At 40.5% G+C, this 26,255-nt stretch overlaps 2 protein-coding genes across 5 annotated transcripts in view; one reads left to right on the top strand and one right to left on the bottom strand.

Annotated features, from left to right (window-relative positions):
- Positions 1-26,255, top strand: part of LOC142405439 (serum paraoxonase/arylesterase 2) — a 281,937-nt gene that overhangs the window by 138,972 nt on the left and 116,710 nt on the right. The window lies entirely within an intron of this gene.
- DYNC1I1 (dynein cytoplasmic 1 intermediate chain 1) overlaps positions 1-26,255 on the bottom strand; it is a 196,757-nt gene that overhangs the window by 165,909 nt on the left and 4,593 nt on the right. For 2 of the 3 annotated variants that reach the window (XM_075492855.1, XM_075492857.1), the window contains exons 2-4: positions 14,256-14,373; positions 11,603-11,717; positions 8,759-8,849 (exon numbers count right to left, since the gene is read on the bottom strand). In XM_075492855.1, coding sequence (XP_075348970.1) covers positions 8,759-8,849; positions 11,603-11,717; positions 14,256-14,363 — 314 coding nt within the window. In that variant the 5' untranslated portion in view covers positions 14,364-14,373. The remainder of the gene's footprint in view (positions 1-8,758; positions 8,850-11,602; positions 11,718-14,255; positions 14,374-26,255) is intronic. The other variant, XM_075492856.1, reaches the window with a different exon arrangement.

Here is a 26,255-nt window from a genome sequence, read left to right as displayed (position 1 = left end):
AACAGGCTAGTGAAGGAGAAAACATCTACATGCACAAACTGTGCATGTTTAACATAAACATGTTAAACAGTTTAACATAGGAGGTGATCCCACACAATTTAATTAAATCAAGATGAAATTCTGTGCAAGAGAACTGTTTAAGCTGAGCTGGCCTTAGCAAGTAAGTTGTTTTGTTTTAAGAGGATTAGTCTTTTAGTCCCTAAAATCATCTGATTGTCTGACTAAATATATGCATGATATGCCTGGAAATAACTACAGAGAAGTAACTACAGCTGGGCTGATAACCTAAATGGTTAAGTGGGGCTTCATGCATTAGTATTATTTTCTTCTGGATGCAGCTGGGGCTCAGGTTTCCAAGGCATTTTATGAAGCACCCTGGGAATGGCAATCTTTCCTTCTCCTTTAATTTATAGCATGGAGATGCTTGCTAATGAGAAAAATAATCAAAGATCTGGAGGACTGAACTTTATCCATCCTTTAGGAATGAAAGTATGAAAATCCTTAATGATGCCACAGGCTCACATGCTAAAAGGATTGCAGATGATTCTAATTAATACGGACCATTCTGACTTTGTAACTGGCACGCACTGAAAAACACTCCCTACTTTCTAGGTCAGATATACAGACACTTGAAAGCAACTGCCAAATGTCAGTCCCTAAGGTGTCTGCTTATGTTTATAGGCTAAAAAAAAAAAATTGGCAAGGAGAGGCTTCAGATACCTAGGGCTAAATATACATTGACTATAAAGGAGAAGGGTTGTGGTTCTTCTTATGCAGGGACAAAAGGAGGGAAAACATTGCAAGAAACCTGCCTTCCTCCAGCCTCGTATACTAACCTATGCAGGGCAAGCCATGATGCGTGCCAGCAGCTCAACGCAGACACCCATAATGAGCAGCCCGTGCTTGTGGAAGGAGGACCGGCCAGCCCTGTTACTGTCCTGTAAATGGGCTGGGGGTGGGAAGCATGGGAGATCTGCAGCATCACTTTAAAAAGCAGCAGAGTTCCTAGGGCAAAGGGAGCCGAGACAGCCAGGGTCCCCCCGGGCAAGGGGAGGAGGCTGACACTGCCACTCCTTCACAGATGCCAGCACAATTCAGGTCAAGAAGGCTTAAGGCACAATTTGGCCTCTTACACTGTTGGAAACTGTAAGATAAAACACACGTGCCAAGAGATCCTGATGATGGTGCCATGGTAAATTATACAGGAGAAAAATTAACAGCTGGGGTGTGTATTTCTGCCTTACCATGTAATAGCAAACATCCCATACCAAGCCCAAACCCACCAAAACGGAGTGGCAATGCCAGCATCCCATGGGTTATCCCACTTGCCTCTAGCCACCAAGCAAACGTTTCTCTTGACTCTCCACTGTGGAAGACTCATGTCTGCATTACACAACGGTCCCTGGGGTTACAATCCTTCTTTTGCTGAATCAAACACCATTCAAGTGAAGGTCACCATAAAGTAGTTATTTTCCCTCAGTCTTTCCTGTAGCTTCCTCAGGGTCTTTACATTGTTCCATGCTTCCCTTTGGCTCAGCCTGTTTATGAAATATGTATGCCACTAAAACAGCCATTTAAAAGCCATTTTGTACATATAAACTGATCTTAAAAGAAACACCATTAAACCCCCCCCCTGCTACTCATAACTGTTATGGCTGCTACTCCTGAGGCACTACAACACAGGCCCACTTGTACTGGTCGCATTTGAAGAAGGATCCCTATCATTTGTGAACGTGGTAACACAATGAAATGCTGGTAATGCAAAGCTGAGCGGCAACGATGAAACAGTGTCATTGCACAGAACCTGTCAAATGCATTTACTTAATGATAAAGTAGCTAACCCTTAGGCGATATAGTTATGTTAGCAGTGGTTTTAGCAGATCTTACAGAAACATGATTTTGTTAATGTCTATGAGAGAAGTTCTCTGTAGCTAAAGAGAAGATAGGAAATATGCTGCATGGACTGTAAAAGACGATCTACTACAATAATCCAGCCTTCCTGTATGAATGAAATAGAGACCAGGATCCACCTTCTTCCTTTGCCTTCTTTAGCTGTCTAATTAAACAGCAAAGAAGACATTTACAAGGGAGAATGGCATTCTGATGCACTTTCTTCAGCTTGTCAATGTGTTATACTACTGTACTAGGTAAGGAGCTGTTTAAAAATAAAACAGCGAAAATAAAGGCTGAATTGCCAAGTCTGATTCTTCAGGCAAAAAGCCTAAAAAGCACAGAACCTAAAGACTGTGGTGATATTTAGATATACTCATGAGATCAGCAAACAAAATCTTCGTGATTTTAAATATTATGTGGTAAGAACACACTTCTTAACTAGAGATGCCTTTTTTTTTTTAACTTGACTGACAGTGAGCAAGATTAAATACAAAACTGTAAAAGGGTAAATACCATAATGACATGCTCTGACTCACTCGGTGCCCAGATGCTCCAGAGCTACCTCTTTCCTTTTGATTGTATATCTGAGAAACAAGAAATGCTTGTGTTTGAGAGTCAGACGTGAAGCAATGCAGGATTAACACAATTCTCGTGTGTGTTTAGGTATTGTATTATAAAGCAGAACACCTATGCTGCAGAGAAAAAGGACTGGAATTACATCTGTTTCTCCCTGCACCAGGCCAATACAAACTGAAGGTGGACATCAAAACAGTGAAAGAAAACATATCCTAATGTATGTCTTTTTATACTTCATATATTCTTTTATACAAATGGCTCAAAGTGGCCGTGGTAGATGGAAACAAGTCAGAAACACATCTGATGAAAACATACACGGATGCAGACTAGTATTGTCAGCAAACTTCAAAAGAGAATGAGAGAGAAGAAGACATGCTCTTCACTCCCTACCAGTAAGGACATCCAGCCTAATGTGCCAGCTGCTACTATGCTCTCTGGAATACAACTGGGAACACATCAGAGGTCACAGTAACTGCAAGATGGACTGACACAGTGGACAAAAAATGCCAACAGCCAAAGCCAAAGGTGATATTGCTCCTCATAGAAAAGTCCTCCAGCATTACAGACAGCTGTGCTATTTCTAGGATTCCTCATGTACTGTTATTTATCTAGAAATAAAAAACTGTAGTGATGATGAGGCAATCAGGATTCCAGCGTGGACTAACTGCTATGGCATATTACTGCTACAAAAAATGGCATATTACTGCTACAAAACCTCTTTGAGAAGTATGATTTCCCTTTATTTTTTCTTTTCTTTGCTACCCAATGCTACACTCAAACTCCTTCTCACTGGAACTTTCATTAAATATTTACAGCTCCATCTAAATAAGGACTGACCCTGCTTTACTGCAAGTAAACTTCACACGCTGACGGAAGCTATCCAATTTCAGTGCATCAAACACATTTCAAAAACTGCGATACCACTGGAATGACACATAATTCAGGTAAGAAAGATATAAGCTAAGTATTATATAGTGCCCTAATCCAAGCAAGAACAATAATTATAGAATGAGTAGCTGCAGCCAGACAAAACCACCAAAACCAGTGGACTGTGAGGAAACAGTACAAAATAATCCACCTTGCATTATTTTACAGCAGATAAAACACCACATTGAAGTAACCATTCTCTGAAAGAAGCTACCAGAAGATGAAGAATGCTTCCTATCATCTTTGTCTTTATGGGAGCACATAAAATAATCAGGTATCTAAATGTATGGGCAGCAAAATATGCAAGTTCGAAAGTAAAAGAGCACAGATGAAGCTGTTGCAAAAAGAAAGGCAACCATTAACCTTTACGTGTCCAAGACAGATGAGCCTGGGCAGCCTACTGAACAGATGGACGGTGGGAAACCTTATCCGCAGCCTAATGGGGTTCTCATGTTCCAGTACAAAATGCACACAGGGAAGTGCTGCATGCATGGGCTTGACTGCACGCACACTCACGCAACCCGGCTCAACAATAACTGGGATGCTACTGTGCAAACCTACCACTGTTGGGTAATAAAGCTATCTGGGAACGTATAGGAGCAGTGAAGGATACAGGGAAAAAATGGGCCACACAGATAAATCACACCTTGGTCCACAAATGCAACTCCTCCAAGTGTGCAATATGCCAGGGCGAACACACAGACACCCTGCGGGTAATACAAGAATACATACCAATGCAAGCTAGCATTAGCACATCACAGCTACCCAACCACAGGAGCGCATCCTTCCAGCACAGATATATTTCTGCTATCTTATGCTGAGGCAGCACGCAAAGCGCGGACTGACCCTAGTGCTCTGGCTCTACCTGTGACAGGACACCGGGGCTTTTTCCAGAGAGCTGGCTCAGCCCACAAGACCTGGTATTGCACTGCCTGGCTCTGAAGCACTGTACTTGTCTACTCTCCCAGACGACACAAACATGCAATTCATGGGTGTGCGTGGTGAGAAGATGAGATTTATGAATGTCTAAGGTATGTTGAGTAGTAAAACATGCCTCCCCATGGGCACTGTTTCATGCCAGTTGTACTGTGATAGCTAGCATCCTCTCTGGCACGCTAAGGTAGTGAAAGTTCAGAGTATCTACTAGGGAGGGCTGAGATGCATAGAGTTATCATGAAGAGGCTCCATATTGATAGTCTTGAAGAGGCAAATTTGTGTTTCACACCATGTTACAGCACAGAAGCTCTCAGCAAATGCCTTTAACTCAGCCTCTTTCTTCACAGCATTTACTCAGATCTAGTTAGCTGAAATCTACATTTCAGTTGTGCATGTCTGTATAAGCTGACCATCAGCAATAGGACACTGGGCATCAATGTCCCTAAACAAAATACTTATCCTGAAAGAGCCAGGCATACTCTATTCCAAGGAGAATCTTCATGGGATGCTGCAACACTGTCTTGTGGAAAATGAGTCATGTCTGAATACATCATAACAGAAAGCCCTGTGAACCAATAACCCATCTATCTAAGGACAGGTAACTGTTCAGGCTGTGATGTCATTTTCCTGTCCTACCTGTGTAGCACAAGCAATACTGCCATCAGAAAAGTGAAGTGGGGTGTGCAAAGCAATGTGGAGATAGGCAAGTTGCTCTCTGTGCAGCAACAGGGCTCTAATGAATTGTTCAGAGCAACCTGATAACTAAGAGCAGCACATACCCAACCTATTTCTTAAGCGCACAGTCCTGGTATAATCTTCCAGAATCTGCCCACCCAGAATTGATCCCCAAGACCACAAAAAAAAAAAAAGTTGGCTCTCCCGTCCAACTGACAGTATTCAAAGAAAACGGTCAGTAGTTTCTAGCACCATTATTCATCTAACATCTGCTCATTCTTACTGTTGCTGTTATGGCTCAGGGGGAAGCTGGAACGCTCCCGAAACCTAGTGTTATCCCTAGTGAAAAGGCTATGACAAATAGCAACATGATACTAAAGGTCAAGCAGCAAAAAACCCCATAAAAACCTGGGCTGCACAGGACAGAAATGATTCCATAATTTAGGGCTATTACACAGCCCGCCCCACACCTTCTCCTAATAAGCTTAATGGCATCAGGGAAAAGACAACGTTGCTCTAGCTATTGTGCTGGAGATAATGGACAATGGTCCTGCAGGATAGCAGCACTACTGCTCTATAGATCGTATGGCAGAAGGGACCATTGTGACCATGCAGCTTTTCTTCCCGTGCAACAAAAAAGCTGTATGACTTTTCTGAATGAATTATTGTTTGACCTATTATCTGCCTGCTGGGCAGGCACATTATCCTGAATGAGAAAGGTCCAGTGATAGAAGATCCAAGAGTCTTTAGGTAAATTGCTTTAGTGATTAATTTGTCTCACCATTAAAATTTTACAAAGTTTTTCTGGTTTTATATTTGTCCAGCTTCAATGCCAAACAATTTGCTGCTCTTACACATTACCTGCTGGAGCCCTTTTGCTCCCCATATAACTACTACACTTGGTAAGCAAGTTACCGGTTAGTTTTCATCTTGCACGGTAAGGTAGTGTGAGGTCTGTGGTTCCAGGATAACAACTACTTAACACTGTCCAAACTCTCTCCAAATTGTCAGTTGTCCTTCCTGAAAAGTGGATGTCAGAAACCTGGATTTCTGGCTAAACTATGTTCACCGTTCTGTAAGAAATCACAGGTGCTTGCCAATCAAAACATACCTCAGACACACTTGGCAATATTAAGACCAATATATTAAGTCCGACAACTACCAGAAGTGCCAACAACTCACAGAAGTATGAACCCAACCTAGTTCTGCACCAGAAACTGCTGCCTCAAAAGAGAATGTATGAAGACCTCTTGCTTTCTTCAAAGCTTTCAACAGGGCCTCTCTCCTGTAGTGAACCAAAATCTATGACTTCACAGTTTTTTTTTTTTTAATATCCATATTTTCCTCTGGAGAACACCTCAGCAGTGAGTAATCAGACTGCATGCAGATTTCTGCCAGCCTGTGTGAGCTCGTTATTTCTGCAGCAGTGTTAGCAGCCACAACAGACGAGCCGTGATCTCCGAGATTGGGGCATTAGCAGCTTTGGAACTAATCTGCTTTCCTCTAATGCCTGTGCTCAGTCTACCATTGTACAGCAAGTTTGCGGCAGAATGGTGAAAAGGGGAATATCTTACAAGCGCGATGGCATGAGAGGGGATCTGGGCAAAGTGCCCTCTATCGCAGAGAGCGAAATGGAAGGATACATTAAAATGAAGCAGAGTAACCTTCCTTATACAGATAAACAGGCATTCATATATGCAGTAGTCAAAGTAAGTCAGAAGTATGGTCTAGGCATCTCTCAGAAAACAGCTGAGGTGGTTTCATCGTGTTTACCCGCTGTGATGACAGGTCTACCAACACCTTCCTCTCCAAGTTTGACTGCTCTATCACACATGCTTGAGTGTACTCATTCACACAACCACACACTGAGCACATCCACCTGCACCCTGTGACAAACTAATTGCTACCCAGTACTATCCACGGTTACAGAGCTTCCCCAAGGCCTGGACCAGACATCATCGAATTTCCATTACCACAAACCAACCACTCCAGGCAAACACCCTGGCACACAACACAGCCCAACACAGCCCCAGCACACCCCACAGCAAACACCCTGGCACACAACCAGAGAGGATGGCAAGTAAACTGGTGGACTACAAACAAGGTCTTGGGATTCCCACTGAATTCCTAGTATGGCCACAAGAAGCCAGGAAATGGATCCAAAAAGAAAGCCCACAATGCAGTACATCGTGAGCTTTGAAGAAGAGGACAAACTGTTCTCCTCTGTAAGGACACGTGGTCATGTACTTTCATTGCTTGTTGCTGACAGAGAGTCAAAGTGCTAGTGTAGGTCACAGTAAAATAAATTCTTCCAAGGGCATTTCACTACCTTAACAGTAAAAAAGTTACACCATTAAGGTTCAGAGGAAAACCAGGAATTTAGAAGTCTCCAGCCAGCATTGTCATAGCTTCATGTAGGACTGTGGGAAATAACTTTATCCTGAACAGCAGGCTATACTTTGCTTAAAACCAATTTTTGTTCTGCTCAAAGTACTTTGATTTGCTGAAGTCTACCGCATTTATTTATTAATGTAGCATTACACTATTTTCTGTGTATTGAACTGCCATGTCTTACAGGCTAGGGCTTTTCTACTTAACAACTTCCATTTCTTCTAGAGCGTCGACCCGGGAGAAGGGCTGAGCAGATTTCAGCAGCAGCTGTGCAACCTCCACATCACAACATCTGCATCCGGCTGAAGGGGGACACAATATAATTTCAGCTTACAGAAGTGTGACTTGTCTAAGCAGAAGGCTGGTGTGGTATGAAATCTGGTGACCTGAAGCTCTGTGACGTTAGTGTTGATGTCTATAGAGCTATGGTGTCTACTCCTGACAACTGTTAACTACGGACAGCAATCACTGTGTTTTCAAGCGATTAGCAGAGTCTTGGCTCATAGATTGGGATGCGCTGGCAGCTCAGCTTTATGTTGAATTAGTTTGATACAAAAAGACCTTTTAGGACCTGTGTTTTATATTTCTCAAAATATACAATATAGTTGCTTGGACCTCTTCTTACATGAACATATGCTCCTTTACCAGCAGCATCCTCCTTTCTTTTCTACTCCAGAGTAGGAATTATTTTGGGATTGCCACTTCATTTCCTATTTCAGCCGTACGAACAAAGATAAGGTTGCTCTTGCGCCCATCCTTTACACACACCCCACCACCCCTTTCCAACAAGAAGAGAGCTGCTTCCCTCCCATCCTGCACAAAACTCTGATTCCCGCAGTTTCCAAGGCAGAATTGCCAGTGGGTCCCGGGGTGTTTCAGCCTGTTTGTGTACAAGCTCTTCCCTGCCACTGTCAGTGGCACGCACGGCGATGAGCAGCCACACAAGAACCCGAGGCAGCCTGGCGTTACACCTGGGAGGACCTCAAAGGGGACTGGTTCTGTGAACAAAGGTAACTCCCATCAGCAACAGGTTCTACCACTGGGCACTTCCCTCTGTTTTTAGTGTATATCCCCACAGAATTAACAGCTTTCTGTGGGCCATTTTAGAAGCATAAATTCAGCTCTTGCTTCCAATATGAGGTGTGGGGCTCATAGCTTAAGATCCGCTTGCTGCGTGCATTTATTTACCTGACATCTGAGCCCAGTCTTACTGGATGGTAACACACAGTGGGAAATGCAGAAACAAAAGCATACGTTAGATACGGCACGTTCTCATTTACAGAAGCAAAGGTAAAAATGGGAAAGTAAGAGCAAAGTGAAAAAACCACATTTATTCAACGCTATCAACTTTGTGTCTTACCTTCCTATGGGTCCCAGATCTCCCGAGTCCTGGCTGCCTGCGTCACTGGGTGTGCTCACTGATTTCGAAGAGGGAGACATAGGGGTTGGGACTAAATAATGAAAATAACAGGTATCCCATGTTAACACATGCAGCGACTGCACTGATGAAGAGCAGTGTCAGACAAATCAAAACCAATGGACCAAAATGATAGTGGATGAATGAGTAGGAGAGTTTGAAATGGTGAAAGCAAATAAGGAAGGAAAGAAAAAGAAAAGGAAGAGAGTCAAGTGAATTTTAAGTCTTCTGGAAGTGTTAAAACTGACATGAATTTAGACAGGACTGAAAGCCCAATAGGAATCTACAGCTAATCAGTGGAGATATCTGTGGAAATAAAATGGCACTTGTTTTCTTGGGTATAGTTTAAAGTTGACTTGCAAAAGATTTTGAAAGTGTGGAGAAATATCAGGGGCTTGTCTTGTCAAAAAACTAAGTGAACTCTTCTGGTGAAGTCAAGTAGGCAACAGAACAAGCACACTTTTCAAATCCTGAATTCAAATCAAAAGCCAGTGTCCATTAGATATGGTCTAAGGCTGCAGTGTGGATATGACATCAAAAATAAAAGCTAAATAAGGAAATCCAGCTAAGTTAAAATCATTTCCCAAAGATGGTGAGAATACGTATTAGTTTGCTCAGCGATCATGTTTTCTTAAGTAATTTAGGTCATATAAAGTTTCCATTTTGGGTGGGACATGATTTCAACACTCAAGGAAAAATTTCCCTTGGTTTAGATGCTGTTTGCCCAAGTTCTAGAAATGATTTTCTCTTTGGCTTGCCAGGGCTTTTGAAGCATATTTCATGCAAAGGCAGTTTTGTTTCCTGAAACAGGAAAGGAAGTTCACAGCTCAAGGTCAGCCCGAGTTGAAGCTCTTCAGCAAGGAAATAATAAATAAAAAAGTAAAAATATCCTGATTTCTTTTAAAATGGTTTCTCAAAAATATCTAAAAGGCAGAGATGGCTCCAGTCAAGATATAAAGCAAGTATTCTTCAAAGCAGCCGCATTGAATAAAACACAAAAAGGGGTTTTAATGCAAGAGCAAAGTTTCCCATTTGGTTTAAATCATGTGCATTTCCTTTTCTAGGTTTAACGGAGTAAAACTTTAAACTATTTTGTTATGCTCTATAATGTATAATGACAGACCTGTCAAGAGATTTGGATTTTCCATGTGGTCAACGATTTCATGCAGATTCCCACTAGAGACTGTCACAGAAATGACTGCAGCATGAAAAGTGAATTCATTTTCATGACAGCCCTTTGGCAGGTTACAGGTATGTCATGGCTGTTTATGTATTCCATATTCACAGTGGGATCTGGATATCGTATGTGTAGGTGAAGGCAGAATTAAAGCCTCCTTTGTATATTAATTGTGAGTGTATATACAGGGAATGAAACAGGACAAAATGCTATTGTTTAACTAAAACAAATCATCTTGTATGTGAATTTTCATGTTCTTTTGATAGTATCAAACACAAAATAATTAACTAAGAGAACTGATAATTTGCAACATGAATATATGTGTTTAGTTAATAATACGATGAGGAAATATATCCTCATTTTTAGATAAAACTGAGTATTTTAAATGCTAGAACATTAAAAATGTATCTGATTTTATAATATCACAATATAATTTACAAAACATATTTTATGTTACATAAGAATAACCTAACCATTACTTGTCACACAATTCTTCTGAGAAGTGGTATTGAAAAGCTTCAGTCACTATATCATAACTTATAAAAATAGTAACTTTTATCACTAAGTGTTGGTTGATGCAAGTTACGAATGGAAATCCCAATTCAGAATGTTACAATCTACTTGCATATGCACCCAAGCATCTGTTAAGGTGCTTTCCTAAATCAAGGCTTTAGTATTTTGTCAAATTTGGAGTTTTTCCTAAATATTACAGGCAAGAATATCTAGGGGTAAAATCCTAGATTCAGCCCCAATGAATTTAATGACAAGGCTTGGTACCTCCAGAGGTGCAAATATTTCAGTGATTCAGTGCAAAAATAGTGACAGTGATTCTGGATTCAAGGGAGAAGAAAGCACAGGAAGGAAGGAAGGAAGGAAGAAAGGAAGGAAGGAAGGAAGGAAGGAAGGAAGGAAGGAAGGAAGGAAGGAAGGAAATGTCTCACTTTAGGGCCACCCAATAAGTGAGACAGAATTTAATCAAGGTAACCAATACTCAGATATTATAAACTTTGCCACATGTATTTTTAAACCGAGGACTTCAGATTCTAGAACTGAAACATCAAAACCAAAAAAGACGTCGAGTACATGAAACCAGATCTAAAATCTACAATAATGATCTGATTATAACCTTTTTGCTAGTTGTGATTTGTCTTTTTATTTCCCCTCTCCAGTTTTGCTTGATTTTAAAAGAAAATCAATGGGAGTTTCCACATGACTATGCTCCTCCTTCCTTACCAATGCTTAATCTGAATTTCTGAAACAAAACTTGGGGCTAATGAAGTACAGCATTTATAATATTATTTTGTGGGTCATCAGATAGGTGTGAGAGAAGATAAAACGGTCCATCAGAAAAGAAATCACTGCTGGTATGCAAAACCAACCTGCATTACGTTCACAAAAATTTCCTGAAGAAATGAAACAGATGTTTTGGGCAATGACAAGTACTCAAAATGCCATGAGCTGGTATATGTAAATGGTATGGCAGGCATTCAAACAGAAGAGTTCACTTCACTCATACAGCCAAAAATCAAAAAAGCCAAGCATGCTTTAATAGAAAGAATGCATTCATTGTGGCAGAGCTGAATGCTTTACAGTGTGCTTCTCTTGAATACCTAGAGGTGGTTCTGGGGATATACCAATGCTCTGTAACAAAGCTTCTGTCTCTCTTCTTTTGCGGTCTAGGTCAGAATCTTCCTGAGCTGGCTCCTTCTTTTGCTGTAGATCAGCCTGAGTTAAAACAAAAAAACCCAGAAAAGTTTCATCCACATAAAATCAGCTCTAGCAATTAAGTGTGTGGAAAATATTTATATGCATCATTGCTTAGGTACACTTTGAAATTCATTTAGATACGTTTACATCATTTATAACTTAGATAATTTATACTCTGTATATCAGTAACAATTTTTTTCCCTGCATGCATGGGAAAACTGATCTTTGCAAGTATATTTGCAAGGATTTTTACAGTACACTGATGGACATCTTCTGCCTCTCACTCATCAGATGCAATTTATTCAGCTAAAAGCTGACCACAGAATAACAGATTCCATTACCTTGAATAAAAACGACCCCTTCCTACTTACTCAAGAATCAAGAAATAAAAATCCATTGCACTTCAGTGATGTAGCTTAAGGGCCTACATTTGGTCCCAAGCATTTGTTGGCAATAAAAATACTTTCTCATAAATGTCAACATCTAACAGGAGCAAAGGAAAGGACTAACATGTCTAAAATAGGATTTTGGCAGCCCTGGGCACTAACAGCCAAAACTAACGGTCCACAAGACCCCTCCCTCTTTGCTTAGATATCTATATCTACTTGGAGCTTCCACACATTAGCCTCCTCCCCCCTCTGGTCTTCTACTGGGACCTAGAAACAAGAGGAGCAACATCTGCATTAGCCAGAATCCCTTACAGTTGGCTCATCATTCCCCTACAGTTTAGTAACATAGAAGGAAAACACCGGTACCCCAGCCTCGTGGTTAGAGCACTCCCTTGAAAGAAACAGGCTTGCAGCCTTTCTCCCAAGCAGATGAGGGAACTGAACCCACGTCCCACTTTGTAGTCCAGTGCAGTAACCAGTAATGCAAGTAAAACAAAATGCAAGTGGTCGTGTCTATCATTTTATCCTGTTTTAAATACAGCAATCCCAGCATAGTTCTTACGGAGAATGTCTGGCGGCATCTGCCTATATACTTTGGATCCGAAGGTTGCTTCTCTATCGACTGATCCCATCTAACCTCCACACAGAGAGGTTTTCCTTTCTGCTGAAACCAGAGTGCGGGGCACAGGGGACTCGCACAGTGCCTCAGCCTGGTGTTGATGTTGGTGCAAGCACAACAGAAAACCTTGAATTTCAGAAGCATCCCCATGTTCTCCAGTTCGGACATGGCCAGGATGCAGAAGAACATTGCTTTTACAGACAACGACAACATTCAGGCATATTCCTGCGCTCAGCTCTTCGCTGAAGTATCTCACAGTACATAGGGTTGTAGACAACTCTTCTGCACCAGTGTACACAGCTAAGCACCTAAGTGAATGTTACACTTCACTCCTGGAGGCCATCAGGCACACCAGTGCACCCCGTTTACCGTGCCACTGTTAGGCACCGCGGCATAATCTGTAGAGCTGGGTGTCCCGAGCTGGATCTGGCTATCGGGGCCAATGGAAAGTTCCAACCACCACAAGATCTCCACGAGGCATAAAATCAGAGGCAGGGGGACAAAGGAAAGGACTTAATAGCTTCCTCGAGCCATTAGCTTGGCTCCCTTCCCTCTAATTCATTAACAGGCTAGTAATGAACACTGAAAATGTTAACATTTAAAGTTCTGCTTACAGAGGACTCCCCTAGTGACTCCAGGAGCCTCACTGGGGGGTGTGCTGGTAATTGCACAAAAACGGCTCAAATGAAAAAAGATTAAAAAGACAGCCAAAACTGGAACGCCGATTTCTCGGATCACATCACATTTCCACAGTAATTCCATGAAATTCATGTACAATATTAAAGTGTCAGTTTAAAAGGAAACCAGTTATTAGTAAAGGATAACAGGTGCTTTAAACTATGGTAAGTGTTGACATTTGAAGGAAAGGAAACATAATCACTTAATGCTTCTCTGACTTTGCATGAAAATGAATATCCACTCCCTGTCAATTCTCACCTCTGTTCCACTAAGTGACTGAATAAAAAGAAGTACAAATCCCTTAATGAAAAACCTAATGCATATTGTCAAGGACAAATAAACTAATATGTCAATCAAACTTTAACAGAACTGAAAGATGCACCCGTGCCAGAAGATGAAAATGCAATTGCAATTATGTTTTCCTTTACTGGAGAATAATAATTGTAAATCTGTTACCTTAGCTAGTAATCAAACTAGTCTTCGGAGTACAAAAATACATATTTAGATTGTAATGGCTTGAAAAAAATGTAAGCCCTCTTTCTGTCTTTCCCCACTCTCCACTCCCTTTCCGTTGAAGGAGAGCTCAGGAAAAAGCATTGTGGCAAATCAATTTTTCTTTCCACACACACATACACATCATGTTGTCTAAACTGTTGTCATCTGACAGTGCCTTGGTTTTAAAAGCAATTCCCTCACCCCAACTTTCTTGACTAAAAATAAGCATTTTGATTTTAAGGTTAGACTGATGTGGGTTTGAGGATCTCATTCCACATGACAGATACCTTGGGGTATACAATACCGAGATGTCAAAACCTCAGCAAGCCCCTTCTGCAAGCATGAGCTATCTAAAAGGTGCTTTTGCATATTTACCTCTTTCTTCTTCCTTTCTTCCTCCTTCCGTTTCTTTTCTTCTCTTATCTGAGCCAAACGCTGCTTTTTGCGCTCAAGTTCTGCTTTTAGATCGCTTTTGTCTGACATTTTGACTCTGCTGGAAACAAAATTATGGAAACTGAGGTGAAAACAGAATTAAATGTTTTCCCTATTTAGTGAGAAAAGATACTTAATTATATCAAAAATAGTGCTTCTAAAATTGCTACAAGTATATTTCTATATAAACCCTGGCCCTCGGACTACACTGACATTGTAGAAAGCAGGGTATTTGTTTTGCAATTTTTATTTCAGCAGCTCCGCCAGACTGTAGGACCCAGATCCATAAACGGATTTCAGTTTTAAGTACGAGACCTAGACCCAAACAGCCCCATATATCTTAGACAAGTAACAATTTTACTCGCAAAAACTGGAAACATGATAGCTTTTGCTTCTGCACTTGCCTTGAACGGCTGCCATCCCAGGATCCCTTTCCATTCCACCGGCCACCAGCTCCATCTCAGTTTCCTTCACATATTCACCCCCCTGGGGAGAACTCTCACCAAGCTACAGGCTATTCTGCACGGGAATCTCCTCCACCCTTTCCAGGGAAACCTGGGCCATTCCCCCAAAAAGCTGCAGACAAGGCACAAAGCCAGGCAACCCAGCAAACCTGAGCTTCTCTGTAACGAAGCAGCACATTGCTCCACCAACAGTCTCACGCTCAGATCATCTTTCCAAGAGGCAGGAGACATGCCTAATATTCCTGATTTGACTCCAATCATACAAACTTTGCAAAAGCGTTTCTTCTGAGCTACTGAAAGACCTCCCCCACCGTTTAGTCTTAAACACAATTCTCTGTAGGACAGAGATGTGAAGCCATGTACGCTCTTTGTGTTTTAAATCTCTGTGAACCTATGCTGTTGTTACGTGAGCCTTGAAAATGAAGGGTAGAGAGACAAAAAGTCACATCATACAGAAATAGAGCCAGATCTCTAAAGAACATATGATATCAATCTTTTTCTACAGTTTTAAAACCCCACCAGTGTTGCGCAAATCTGTAACAAGTCACAGATAATTATTTATTTTCTAACATCATCACCATCATGGGCTGTCATCTAACTGTATCAATAGTGATTTTCTTATTAGCACTTTACTGCAAAGACAGTCCTGACCAATGTAGACATTCATGAAAAGAGTTAACTGTGCCTCTCATTAATTCACACATCGCTGACCACATCCAGCACTGCAACTCAGAATCAATCAGATCAATGGCAGTGCCATGTATACACAATGGAAGTCTATGGTTTGCTTGATGCATGGGAAATTTAAATGGCAACTCTCTGTTAATAGTAATGAGAACTCCACCCACATCACTGACTGGAGAGTAAATCTATATGCTAAAAATCATATGGCACTTTCATCCACCATAAATTCCGCTGCTGTCATCAGCTTCCTGCTCAAAATGATAAAGGCATATTTAGTCCATGACATGGAGGATATTGCCAACAAAACATCACCTGCACATTAAAGGCAATTTTGGCCCCAAATGCTTTGTTGTCTTTGCAAGCATTTTCCTTTAATGAAAGAAAAGAATAGTAAGTGGAATCAGAAGAGGAACCATTCAATGAAAATGGCAGGCACAAGAGCAGCATGAGGGATGCCAAAGGGGCTAGCATAGCTGTATCTGTGTGTGGACCATACCACGGATGCTAACACTTGCCAATCAAACTCCCAGCTGAAGCCCACCAGCAGGAGTTACACCAGTCCGGCTCACACCACCACAGACTCTGCGCTTACTTCAGCAAAGCTGCCCGTTCTGGCAAGGTAACCTGCAGCCCTTTCAAGGCCTGGGGATTCCCAGTTCAGTCCACAACAACTCACAGTAAATGGTATAGCTAGCAAGAACATTAAACTTTAACAAACTGGACCACTGGGTGCACTGGCTGTAGGCAGAGGACCATCATTTCTTTATTCCTCCATCACTCTGGTCCTATTCGTGATGATATTGTTTTCAATTTGAGAAAGAGAAATCAAAACTGTCAGAAAAACTGCATTTGATATCAATAAATCTAAGCAGTAGCACATTAATCAACATTAATCTGTGTGATCAGTTGACGTCAGCCAGCTATTTTTCACATAAGAAATGGCCGGAGAAGAAAACAAGCTTTTTAATGGCAGTGTAGGTAGTATTTTGCCTACCAATCTGCTCAGGATTTGTGGGTCTCTCTCAGATATGGTTGAAATCCCATTTGAAGTAATTTTCCTAATCTGTTGCACACATTTGAATTCTGATTATGAAGTTCTCCCTCAGAGCCCTTTGGACTAGATGATAGAGTTTTTGCATCCTTTTAGTTCTGCAGTTTGGCAACAGAGAGCGAGCTCCTGTTTCCATGCAGAAAATATGCAAATGCATTTTAAGGCTCATGACAGAAACCCTGAGGGTTTGGCATCCCTTTCAAGCTGTTTGTCAGATATCAATGAACGGCTTTCTAAAAATTCGTTCCCTTAATGTCAGGAAAACTAACTAGCTTTTTCCCTGATTTGAGCATCAATGGTTTAGTGCCTGGCCCCTTCTTCACAATGCTCCAGTCAGGGTGATCAAATCCTATTATAACTTTGCCCTATTTATAACAAAACAGATCTTACACACAACAAAGATGATGTATTAAACTTCCTTCAAAGAATATTGCCAGATCTGAGTTACAGAAAGAAATTAATCTCGTTACTTTCGTCCTGCATATATTATAGTCATTCCTTAGCCCCTCAAACAGCTTATCAACCTTCAAACTGGCTATTTACTATTTTAGCACAAATTGAACACCAAGGGTATGTAACCACCTTTCTCAGATGTCAGCAAGTCAGCAGTAAGCAAGGAGGCAAGCGTACTCGTCACTTGGCTTGGCATTAACCACAGAGTTAACACTCTGTATTCGTTACTGGGAACAAATTTCTAATAATTGCCACCCTGTGTGCCAAAAGGCATGCCACACCAAGAGAGATATAGGCAAACGGTAAAAAAGATTTACTTTTAACATTCTCTGTGGTGCACAATGACAGCCCAAGGCTTATGCATGACCTAATCTTCTACAGCCTGGGAGAAGCCATTGGTCAGAGGGAAACAGTAATGAGCACATTTTGTAGTGAAGCAATTTAATCACCTATCTGGGAGAAGGAACACGTAGGATCAAACACACTGAACATCAAATGTAGAAATAGTTCTCATAGCAGGGCAGCAGCCTAGGGCTCCCCTTGTCAAGGGAGGTGCATAAGCTTAGCTCAAATTTTATTTTGATTGGCCCAGTTTATTGTCAAGGGACACAATTTTAAAAGGAGAGAGTCCTCCCACTCCAGAACAGCTTACAACCAAATGCTAAGATAGGTTCTTGAGATGTAGCAGGATACGTGGATGTGAACCACCTTGCACAGAGAGCACTCGCCTGCACTCCCCGTACTCTGAGGGAATTCTCCTTTCTTTGAGCTACTGGAGAAAGGAGCCTGCTCCTCCTGGCATGACTTTTGATGAAACGGACTGTTGTATAAAAACAACACGTTAAGCTACAAGATGTCAGTTTTCCCCGTATGCAATAAACATGCCTCAGAGTCCCCTCTCAGACTTGGAAATACAGCCAGTTCCACTTACACATCGAAGGGTCACCAGACCTGTCAGGATGGCAGCCACCTGGCCACGTGCAAATGCAGTGCTGAGGCTTCTGAGGGCTGCGTTCTGGGTCTTCACCATCTACTGGACTTATCTCACTAAATCTGGATGCCCACAATGTAGATGCAGGGGTATCCTTACCATCAATGCAGGTAAAGTCAAAAGAGTCTGGGTATCCTAGGATGCGATTCCACTTTTCCTAAAGCCGATGTCTAAAAGCAGTTAAGATTAAGCACGCCCCAAAGCCTTCAGTTCCTCTCCAATGATGATAAAGGGCCCTGGGTGATCAGTTAAGTTCTAAAAATCTCCATTGTAAATGTCTCGGACTCAGTGAGAAGAATCTTGTCCTTAATATGCTCCCAGCAGTTCCTTTTACCTTGTCAGTGTATGAAACAAGATCTTTGAAAGACCATTTACATTCACCTTAAAACAATAATGGTGTCTGTACAAACTTCTCCACTGTACAGAACATGCGCAGAACTGCTCCCCTAAGCTTATCACACAGGTAGTGACATCTCATGACCATTTCATTAGCGGCAGCGGTAAGCACGTAAGCATGGAAGATGCAAACAGCAGCATTTTACCCTCAACTGGACTAAAAGCCATGCAAGTACTTTTACAGGTAGAAGCCAATAGACTTATTACAGTTTTATAATAAGCTACAAGGTCTTTATCAATGATCAGCATCACAATATTTGAGCAGATATTTTTTTGAACCATTTATATGAGCGCTGAACAGCCACAGGCATCTAAAAAGGTTTACTACAATTGCAGAACTAATAAATTGATACTTGCCAGAGTAATAAAACCACAGAGTTACAGAGGAACAAAGAGTGGCAACACATGTACATATCTGGGACTAAATATAAGAAAAAATAAGCACAAAGTGCCCAATGTATAATGAATGAAATAAAAACAAAGAAAATGATGACAGTGCACACTTTTTATAAGCAGAAAAAGAAAATAAGATATAACATCTCCCTCCTCTTAAAGCCTGTTCTTTGTATCTCCTAGAAAAGCATCTTGTCTGTATGCTATCACCAAGCTCATCTAAAAAGAAACCTAAGTTTCCAAATCTGGTAGGACATAAAAAAGCCTACAGATTTTATTGCCTGTTGGTTTTGGGGGGATTTTTACATGCTGTTCATTCAGTAGGCTGCACGAGAGTAGAACTATATTCACCACTCCATAAGCCTCAGTGTCTTCCCTGTTTTGTGATTTCCTATGTTGTCTTTTTCATTATCATCTCCATTGCAATTACCACAGGGGTTCATTAAATACTGTTACATATGGCATTAGTCATCCTATATAACTAATTATAAATAATTGATTCATTAATATACTTTTCTAAAATAAATAGGCAGCATCTAGTACTTGTAGATGCTGTACATGTATTATTCATATACCTTCATAAAGAGCCAGTTACTCAAGTCCAAAACTGCAAAATGTCTTTAGTTTGGAAGGCAAAGGAAGTTGCACAATAAAATACTTTACTCAGTGATTTTTGGTTTTAAAGAATGGGTTTATAGAGTGGGAGTACTATTACTATTGAAACTATTACATATGGAGTTTTCTACCGGAAAAAAACTATTCATTTCTGTTATGTACCATATTTGTCTCTATTTTGTACAAACTAACACATTTCCTACAGTTAAGAATATTACACATTTTTACAACAGAAAAAACTCCCATGGGATCTACCTATGACTTTTACAAGTGTAAAGTGTGCATGCAAAATATGAAATTGTAGAAAGCAGATAAATATCTTTGGTCTGCAAGAAACCAGAGGGAGCTGCTACCCTAGCATAAATGCATTCTAATCCATGGTATTCATTTGAAAATAATGTTTGAAACACACTTCAAATGGGCAAGAGGGGCTAGAATAATCTTCTTGACAGCAATTTTTAAGTAAACATAGGAGTACCTCTTTTCATCATGCATCAGAATTTGTACTTGACTTCAGTCGAATAACATAAATACTTTTGCTAAATAGGCATATCAATGTTTACAAGATCACAACAATGGGCAAATATTTGCAGCTGCAAAAACTTAACATTTGCAGTATTTTAAGGAATCTCCTCTGTGATGAATTCAGGGAAACACTAAGTAAAATTGGAGAGACTAGGTATTTTTTCTACATAACCTTGAGGCAAAACAGTCAGGCTTTTTACACTGCATCTGTGTATTTATCTATAAATACAAATGGTTGTTAAGTCTTAGATTTCAGGGAATGTACCATTTTTATCCTTCAGCTTCTGAACAGTTCTAGCAGATGGGTAAAGGTCTTGTACTTTGTTCTGTAAAGGTTTACAAATCACAGCATCCAGAGATTTGGTTCTGTGCTTCCTCCTGGTTGCTATGCAACAGGTCAGTGCATCTCTAGCCTATTTATTTTGAGGCTGACAGGGTGTGAGATATGTACCCACAACTGCTCAGTGCTCCCCTTATAATCTCTTACCGTTTATTCTTTTCACTCTTGTTCTTCCATAATGGCCCTTCTACAAAATGAACTCAGTTACAGCAGAATTATAGGGTCCCTACAAAGCAGTGTAAAAGCAAAGCTCTACTACTGCCCATTCTTCCAGCAGCAGGCATAGTGGCAATGAAGCATCACCTGCTCATCATCCCATTCTCTCATGCCCCCTTAGCTTCTTAAATTTACCATGACCTTTTCAGTTCCAACAAGCATAGTTCCATGGAAGAGCCATCAAGGTTGAAGAGAAGAAGCTGTTGGCAACAACTTGCTGGAGATAAGTAACAAACACATGACATTCCAGCTAGGATTAGAATGAATTTAAGTACTACATACCAACGGGTCACTCTAGCAAAGCTGCTGCACATCTCCCACCAAATATCCTCCCTTTATATTGAGTTCCACAGAACCAACTGCATGTATCACCTCAAAGAAAACTAGATTTTAAATAGGTCCTTTCAAGTGTCTTGGATTTTCCCTCAATAAGCATTAATGAGCACAGTTATAACTGCACAATGATCTCAGATATGGTGCTGGGAGATGATCCTCAATGATGCAGCCAATACTGATTTTTATCTCCTCAGGATCTGACTCAGCAATTGTGTCCCAGGTATGAAGAGTGGATGTTTTTAACAAAACAACCAGTTGCATGCCTGACAACATTTTGATCTTGTAGAATACAAGATTTCTAGGTATTCTTGGTCAGTTCCCTCTCTATCAGCTTCTGTTTCTCTTATCTTTTACTGTTTGGCTGCAGTAAAATGCAAGGCTCCATATGTGGCTCTGCATATGGCTGGGAATGGATTTACCACAATTCTGAATCTTTGTGACTCTACATTCCCCACACATTAGTGTGGGGAACTTACTAGTTGTGCTATGTTATCTTCTGTGAATTTCCCAGCTTGCTCCAGAAAGGAACTGCAGGACCTAGCAGGATAGTTTAAAAAAGTTCTCTGACATTCAAAGAGAACCAAACGCAAGCTATAAATTGATAAGATTTGAGAGATGGATAATGTGAGAGAGATGACAGAATCTAATCCTCAAGCTGCAGGTCACTTATCCAGAAAAAAAAAAGCCCTGTATTTCATGTTTCTGATTTCAATTTCTTTTGTATGCACTTCTTATATAATGCTCAGATTTCAAAGGTATCTGCTGCTATCATTGATATCACCACTTCTTCAAAACCTATATAAAATATCTGGTTCATCATAACAGTACCAAAGTGCCTCCCAGGAGTATATTTAATGACTTACTAAGACCTAACGTAGAATTTCACTTCAAGATGTCTGCTAGTCTCTCCTGAAATGGAACAAAGACTCATTTTCTCCATCCTGCAAACATTTCAGACATTAAAACATGTACTTCCACTCCTTATGGGGGGTAAAACTGACCCTTCTGACTTTTCTGCCCTCCTCCCGAGATAACCCTAGCGGTATATGGCCAGCAAACTGATACTTAAAGCCATTTACCCAAACATAAAAAATGCATGCTCTAGTGTCTGCTGCTTAACCCAGTTATGACAACTGCCAGACAGACATCAAAGAACAAGCTATGCTGTCGACATACAGGTTTTGCTGGAAGACTTACCCAGATATCATTTCTTTCTTAAAACAAAAATATGCTTTGCTTTGTGGCTGATATTTGTAAGGATGTAATTAGGCTAAAAATATTACACATTGATTTCATCTCTGAAGTCAATACAACGAAAGATTTAGAAAGTAGGGAAGAGCCCTGGCTGTAAGAAATATGCAGAATATCTCATATGAGTTCTCGTAATTTTTAAGGAATCAAAGTGGAAGAAACAACACTACCATTCCCTTTGTACTTCCCAGGGCTTCTTTGGCTGTAGTAACAAAGCGACATGAACCATCAGAGCTAGCCTTAGCCAATCATCCCCGTTCATCCACATAAGTGGAAAAAGATACGCTAAGACAAAAAGGCAAGATGTTAAATGCAGATATCTAACAGCATAATTTAAAGGACATATAAAGAACTGCAAAGAATTTGAATATGGGAGAGGACTGAGAACCAAGAAGTCTATGTCTTCTACATATCTTCTCTGTGGTTGAAGTATTCCACCCAAATGGGAGAAACATGTTTTCTGGGGGCTTTGTTTGTTTGTGTTTTGGTTTGGTTTTGGGGGGTTTGGGGTTTTTTTTGTCTTGAGAGGACTGAAACCCACCTCCCTAGGGTGACTGTTGGCTAATGGGTGAGAAAGACTAGAGGAATGGAGATTGCATTCTTAACCATTGAAGCTATTTTCTGTTACTTTTTTTTCAGCAAAGGTTCATTGGAGCAGAAGAAGCAGATGCAAGAGAGCGAACATTAGTCCCTAACTGAGGCCCCTGGGTTCCAGTCTTTGATTCAGGGTTAGTTTATATTACACGCAATGACTGTTTAGTTTAAAATACAATGCTGTATTTAGTATCTGGAGCCCAAGACTCGCCTTTCTCACTGGGTGCTTGAAGCAAAGCGCTCAAGAATTCTTCCTCTTTTTCCCACGTGTCCTGTCACGCCCAAAGAATCTTTAATACTTTAGACTTACATGGAGCAGCTTCAGTGGGAAAGACTGGGAGGGTGCCTACTGCAGAGTAGCTTGCTGATTAGAGCATAGATTAAGGCAAAAATCTCTTTAAGCAAAGGCAAAAAATTACCTGAGACCCCTTTACCTTAGGTGAGTCCTGTTAAAACCAAGGTGCACCAAAACAGCGAGCACACACCATCAGCTGCAGCTTGTCGTGGAGCACACAGTCTGACAGATGGGCTCAGGAAACACAAACTAGATGAATCAGCCTAGAAGAGACAGACAGTGGACGCCCAGGCTGTAGAGTCTGGGGGTTCAAGGGTAAGAACATATTCAGAAGCAGAACTCTAAGGTGAAAAAGAAGGTTTTTAGAGACTTCATGTGCTTCAAGAACTAGGGGAGAGCCAAGCAGAGATTTTTGAGGATTGCAATTTGGCATTCTGTTTCTACACCATTTTGTCGGTCTAGATTTACCTGAGCTTCCCAGGCAGCACAAGAACTTCAAGTTTGTGGAATTCAGGTGTGTGTCCCAGGTTCAAGATGTGGGCATGCTCTGCACCTTAATCACAGCTTCCTACCAAGGCAAGGCTGGCTGCACATGAACTCTTCTCTCCCACGCACACATGTACCTCTCAAGTGCCCTGGTTTCCACAGAGAAGAAACCCTGGCAAATCGGCTGACTGAGAGCAGAAGCAAACAAGTCCCCAGCCGGAATGATGGGGCAATCGCATTTCTGGAGTGCACTGCAGGACTCCTCCAGAAGTAAGCCTCAGTGCACGACTTATTGCACCAGGACCTCAGCTCCAGAATTTGAGCCCAGGACATTAGTTAGATGTCACCAGTTCTCTTCAAATGAGGAACCCAATGGTATAGATATTTTTGGAAAATAAATCAACTTTTACTAGTGGTTCTCAGAATATGGGACTGGTGGTTCACAAGGCAATCAGAAATGGTCCATGTCTGGTTTCCAGACACATTAAACTGTAAAATGTATGGACTTATTGGTTCCAACAGAAAGTCTTGAGGATTAAGAAGGGACCGTAGTTTAAAAAGTCTACAAATCATTGCAGTATCACAAGAGGGAATGCAGGTGTGAGTAATACAGTCAGCCCTTTAGCAGAAATGGACATTATGTGATATGAGAAAGCACAGCAGTGCTTTCTCATAGATATCATAGCTTTATAGATACATACAGTATTTTAAGAAAAATAATACAAAAAATGGGAGGCCACTGACTTTAATTATACTTACGCCTAATTCTTCACTTAGTTTAGTGAGATCAGAAACCTTCTTGGGAAGAACTTGTAATTAAACTTCAAGCTGTGTCATTAAAAATTTACTGAATCAACACTGAGGAGACATGATCTTTATTTAAATACTTTAAAATCAATACTAGTATTGACTAATACTAATACTGCATTATATTATAATTTTGTTCAAAAAGACTCATGTTCGTATGTCAGTGTGTCTGTCTCTAGTTTTTTATTTCCCTGCCCTCTGATTCATTGATAAGTAAACAATAAAAACCAATAAATGTTATGTACATAAAGGAAGGGCTGCTGTAAAAGGTGTGGAGAACATCAGTAATAAGGTTGCAACATCTTTTTTTTCCATCTTAGCCCTTTCCGGAGAGTATAATTTACCGTCATCTTTTGAGTTCTATACTTTAAAGATATGGGAAAAAAACTAAAGCTCTGTAATTTGTAATTATCAGATAAAAATAGTGCTGAATTTGCACAGGGTGTTTTTAATATATTTGAAGAGGCCCATAAAGGCTGAGAAGCTAGGCTTTCCTCTGTTTTCTTGCTATTAATCAACTTTCTGTGAAAAAGAAAATATTGTGGGAAATAATGGGACAGTTTTCCCACGGGCTCTTTCAGTACAAACAGAGAATGGCATCACTGTTTTTTTGTCTCCAGTACAATACCCTCCTATCCCATCAGCACAATTTTTTTGTATTATTATTACTACTATGGAGATAGTGAAAGGCAGGAATACGACATTCACAGGCTTTGCCAAGTGCAGCAGATTACGTACATGAATAGCTAACTGCACACTAGGGGGTATGATTTAGGTCAAATTTCTTGTTTCATTCCAAAAGGTTATAGATTTGTAAGCCATTCATTGTTTAATGCACCACACAGCTTACACCCATACATATATATAACATGAATTATCTTTTCTCTGTTTTTTCCAGAGGTAATTTGTGTTCCTAGGCAATGAAGACTGGCAGAAGTCGATAATCTGTAACAAACTGCTATGAGTGTGTAACAAAGCTCTATGAGCAGACAGAGCTAAAAAAGGACAAAGAAAATAAGAATTCATTTAGGGGCAAATTGAGATCTGAACTCCTTCAAGATTATGATACAAACCACTTTCTGGTTCAGCAACTGTTCAAAATGTAACTAGAAACAAACCGATGAAAAAAATCGATGTCATACAACTCTGAATAGTGTGATTAATGAAAACGGTGACTCTTTTATATTACTTAAAGAGAAGACAAACATGTATTATGAAGCAAGTCACATGAGTTTAGATAGTCCCCCGACTTTGTGCTGTGAGAATCAGAGAAGAAATTATTTGAAATGCTCAGTCAGTGGAACAGTCCTTAAACCAGGACAGACAGGTTCAAATACAAGGAACCATATTAGATGGCAGTCTGTTTTTTTTTTTTTCCTGTGACCCTGTTTTGTCATATATTTTAATTTCTGAAAATATACAATAGCAATCATTTGAAATGTCTTTGCCCCAATTACCAAGTGACCTGGTAACCACTCTGATCCTAACAGTGGTGGCCTAATGTGCAAAACATGAAACAAGAGCATGCTTTGAATAGTATGGATTTAATACCACTGTCTATGCACTTTAAAAGCTAAGATCTGTGTTAATGGATACAGAACGGGAGGGATGAACAGTTTAAAGCAAGAGAGATCCGTATTTCCCCTGCATGTGGTCTAGGACCTACAGTGATTAACTTTCAATACTAACATAGCATAGCTTGGGGGATAGCTTTTTCTGTCAAATTCAGCCTGGAAATATTAGAATCAAGCATTAGAAAAGGCTTGGAGATATTGATATAAATAGATAAACAATATAGCCTCCATTATATTTATTTATATTTAATCATACTAGACAGTTTTGTATCTTTGCCTTATTATAGCTCCCCATTGTTTGAACACAAAACACACCGCGTCTTTCTGCTGGACTGAACGGAAAAATGAGTAACTGAGGAGCAGGATTTGGAATTACTTGTACCACACCACAGATGGAGGGAGAAAAGAACAAGGAACTAAACCCAGTTCTACCTCAGGGAGAGAAGACAAAAGGGAAAGGAAGACCAGTGAG

Source organism: Mycteria americana, chromosome 2, assembly GCF_035582795.1.
Source record: "Mycteria americana isolate JAX WOST 10 ecotype Jacksonville Zoo and Gardens chromosome 2, USCA_MyAme_1.0, whole genome shotgun sequence".
Classification (NCBI taxonomy): domain Eukaryota; kingdom Metazoa; phylum Chordata; class Aves; order Ciconiiformes; family Ciconiidae; genus Mycteria; species Mycteria americana.
Note: the sequence above shows the minus strand (reverse complement) of the source record. Positions and strands in the feature narration are given on the sequence as shown.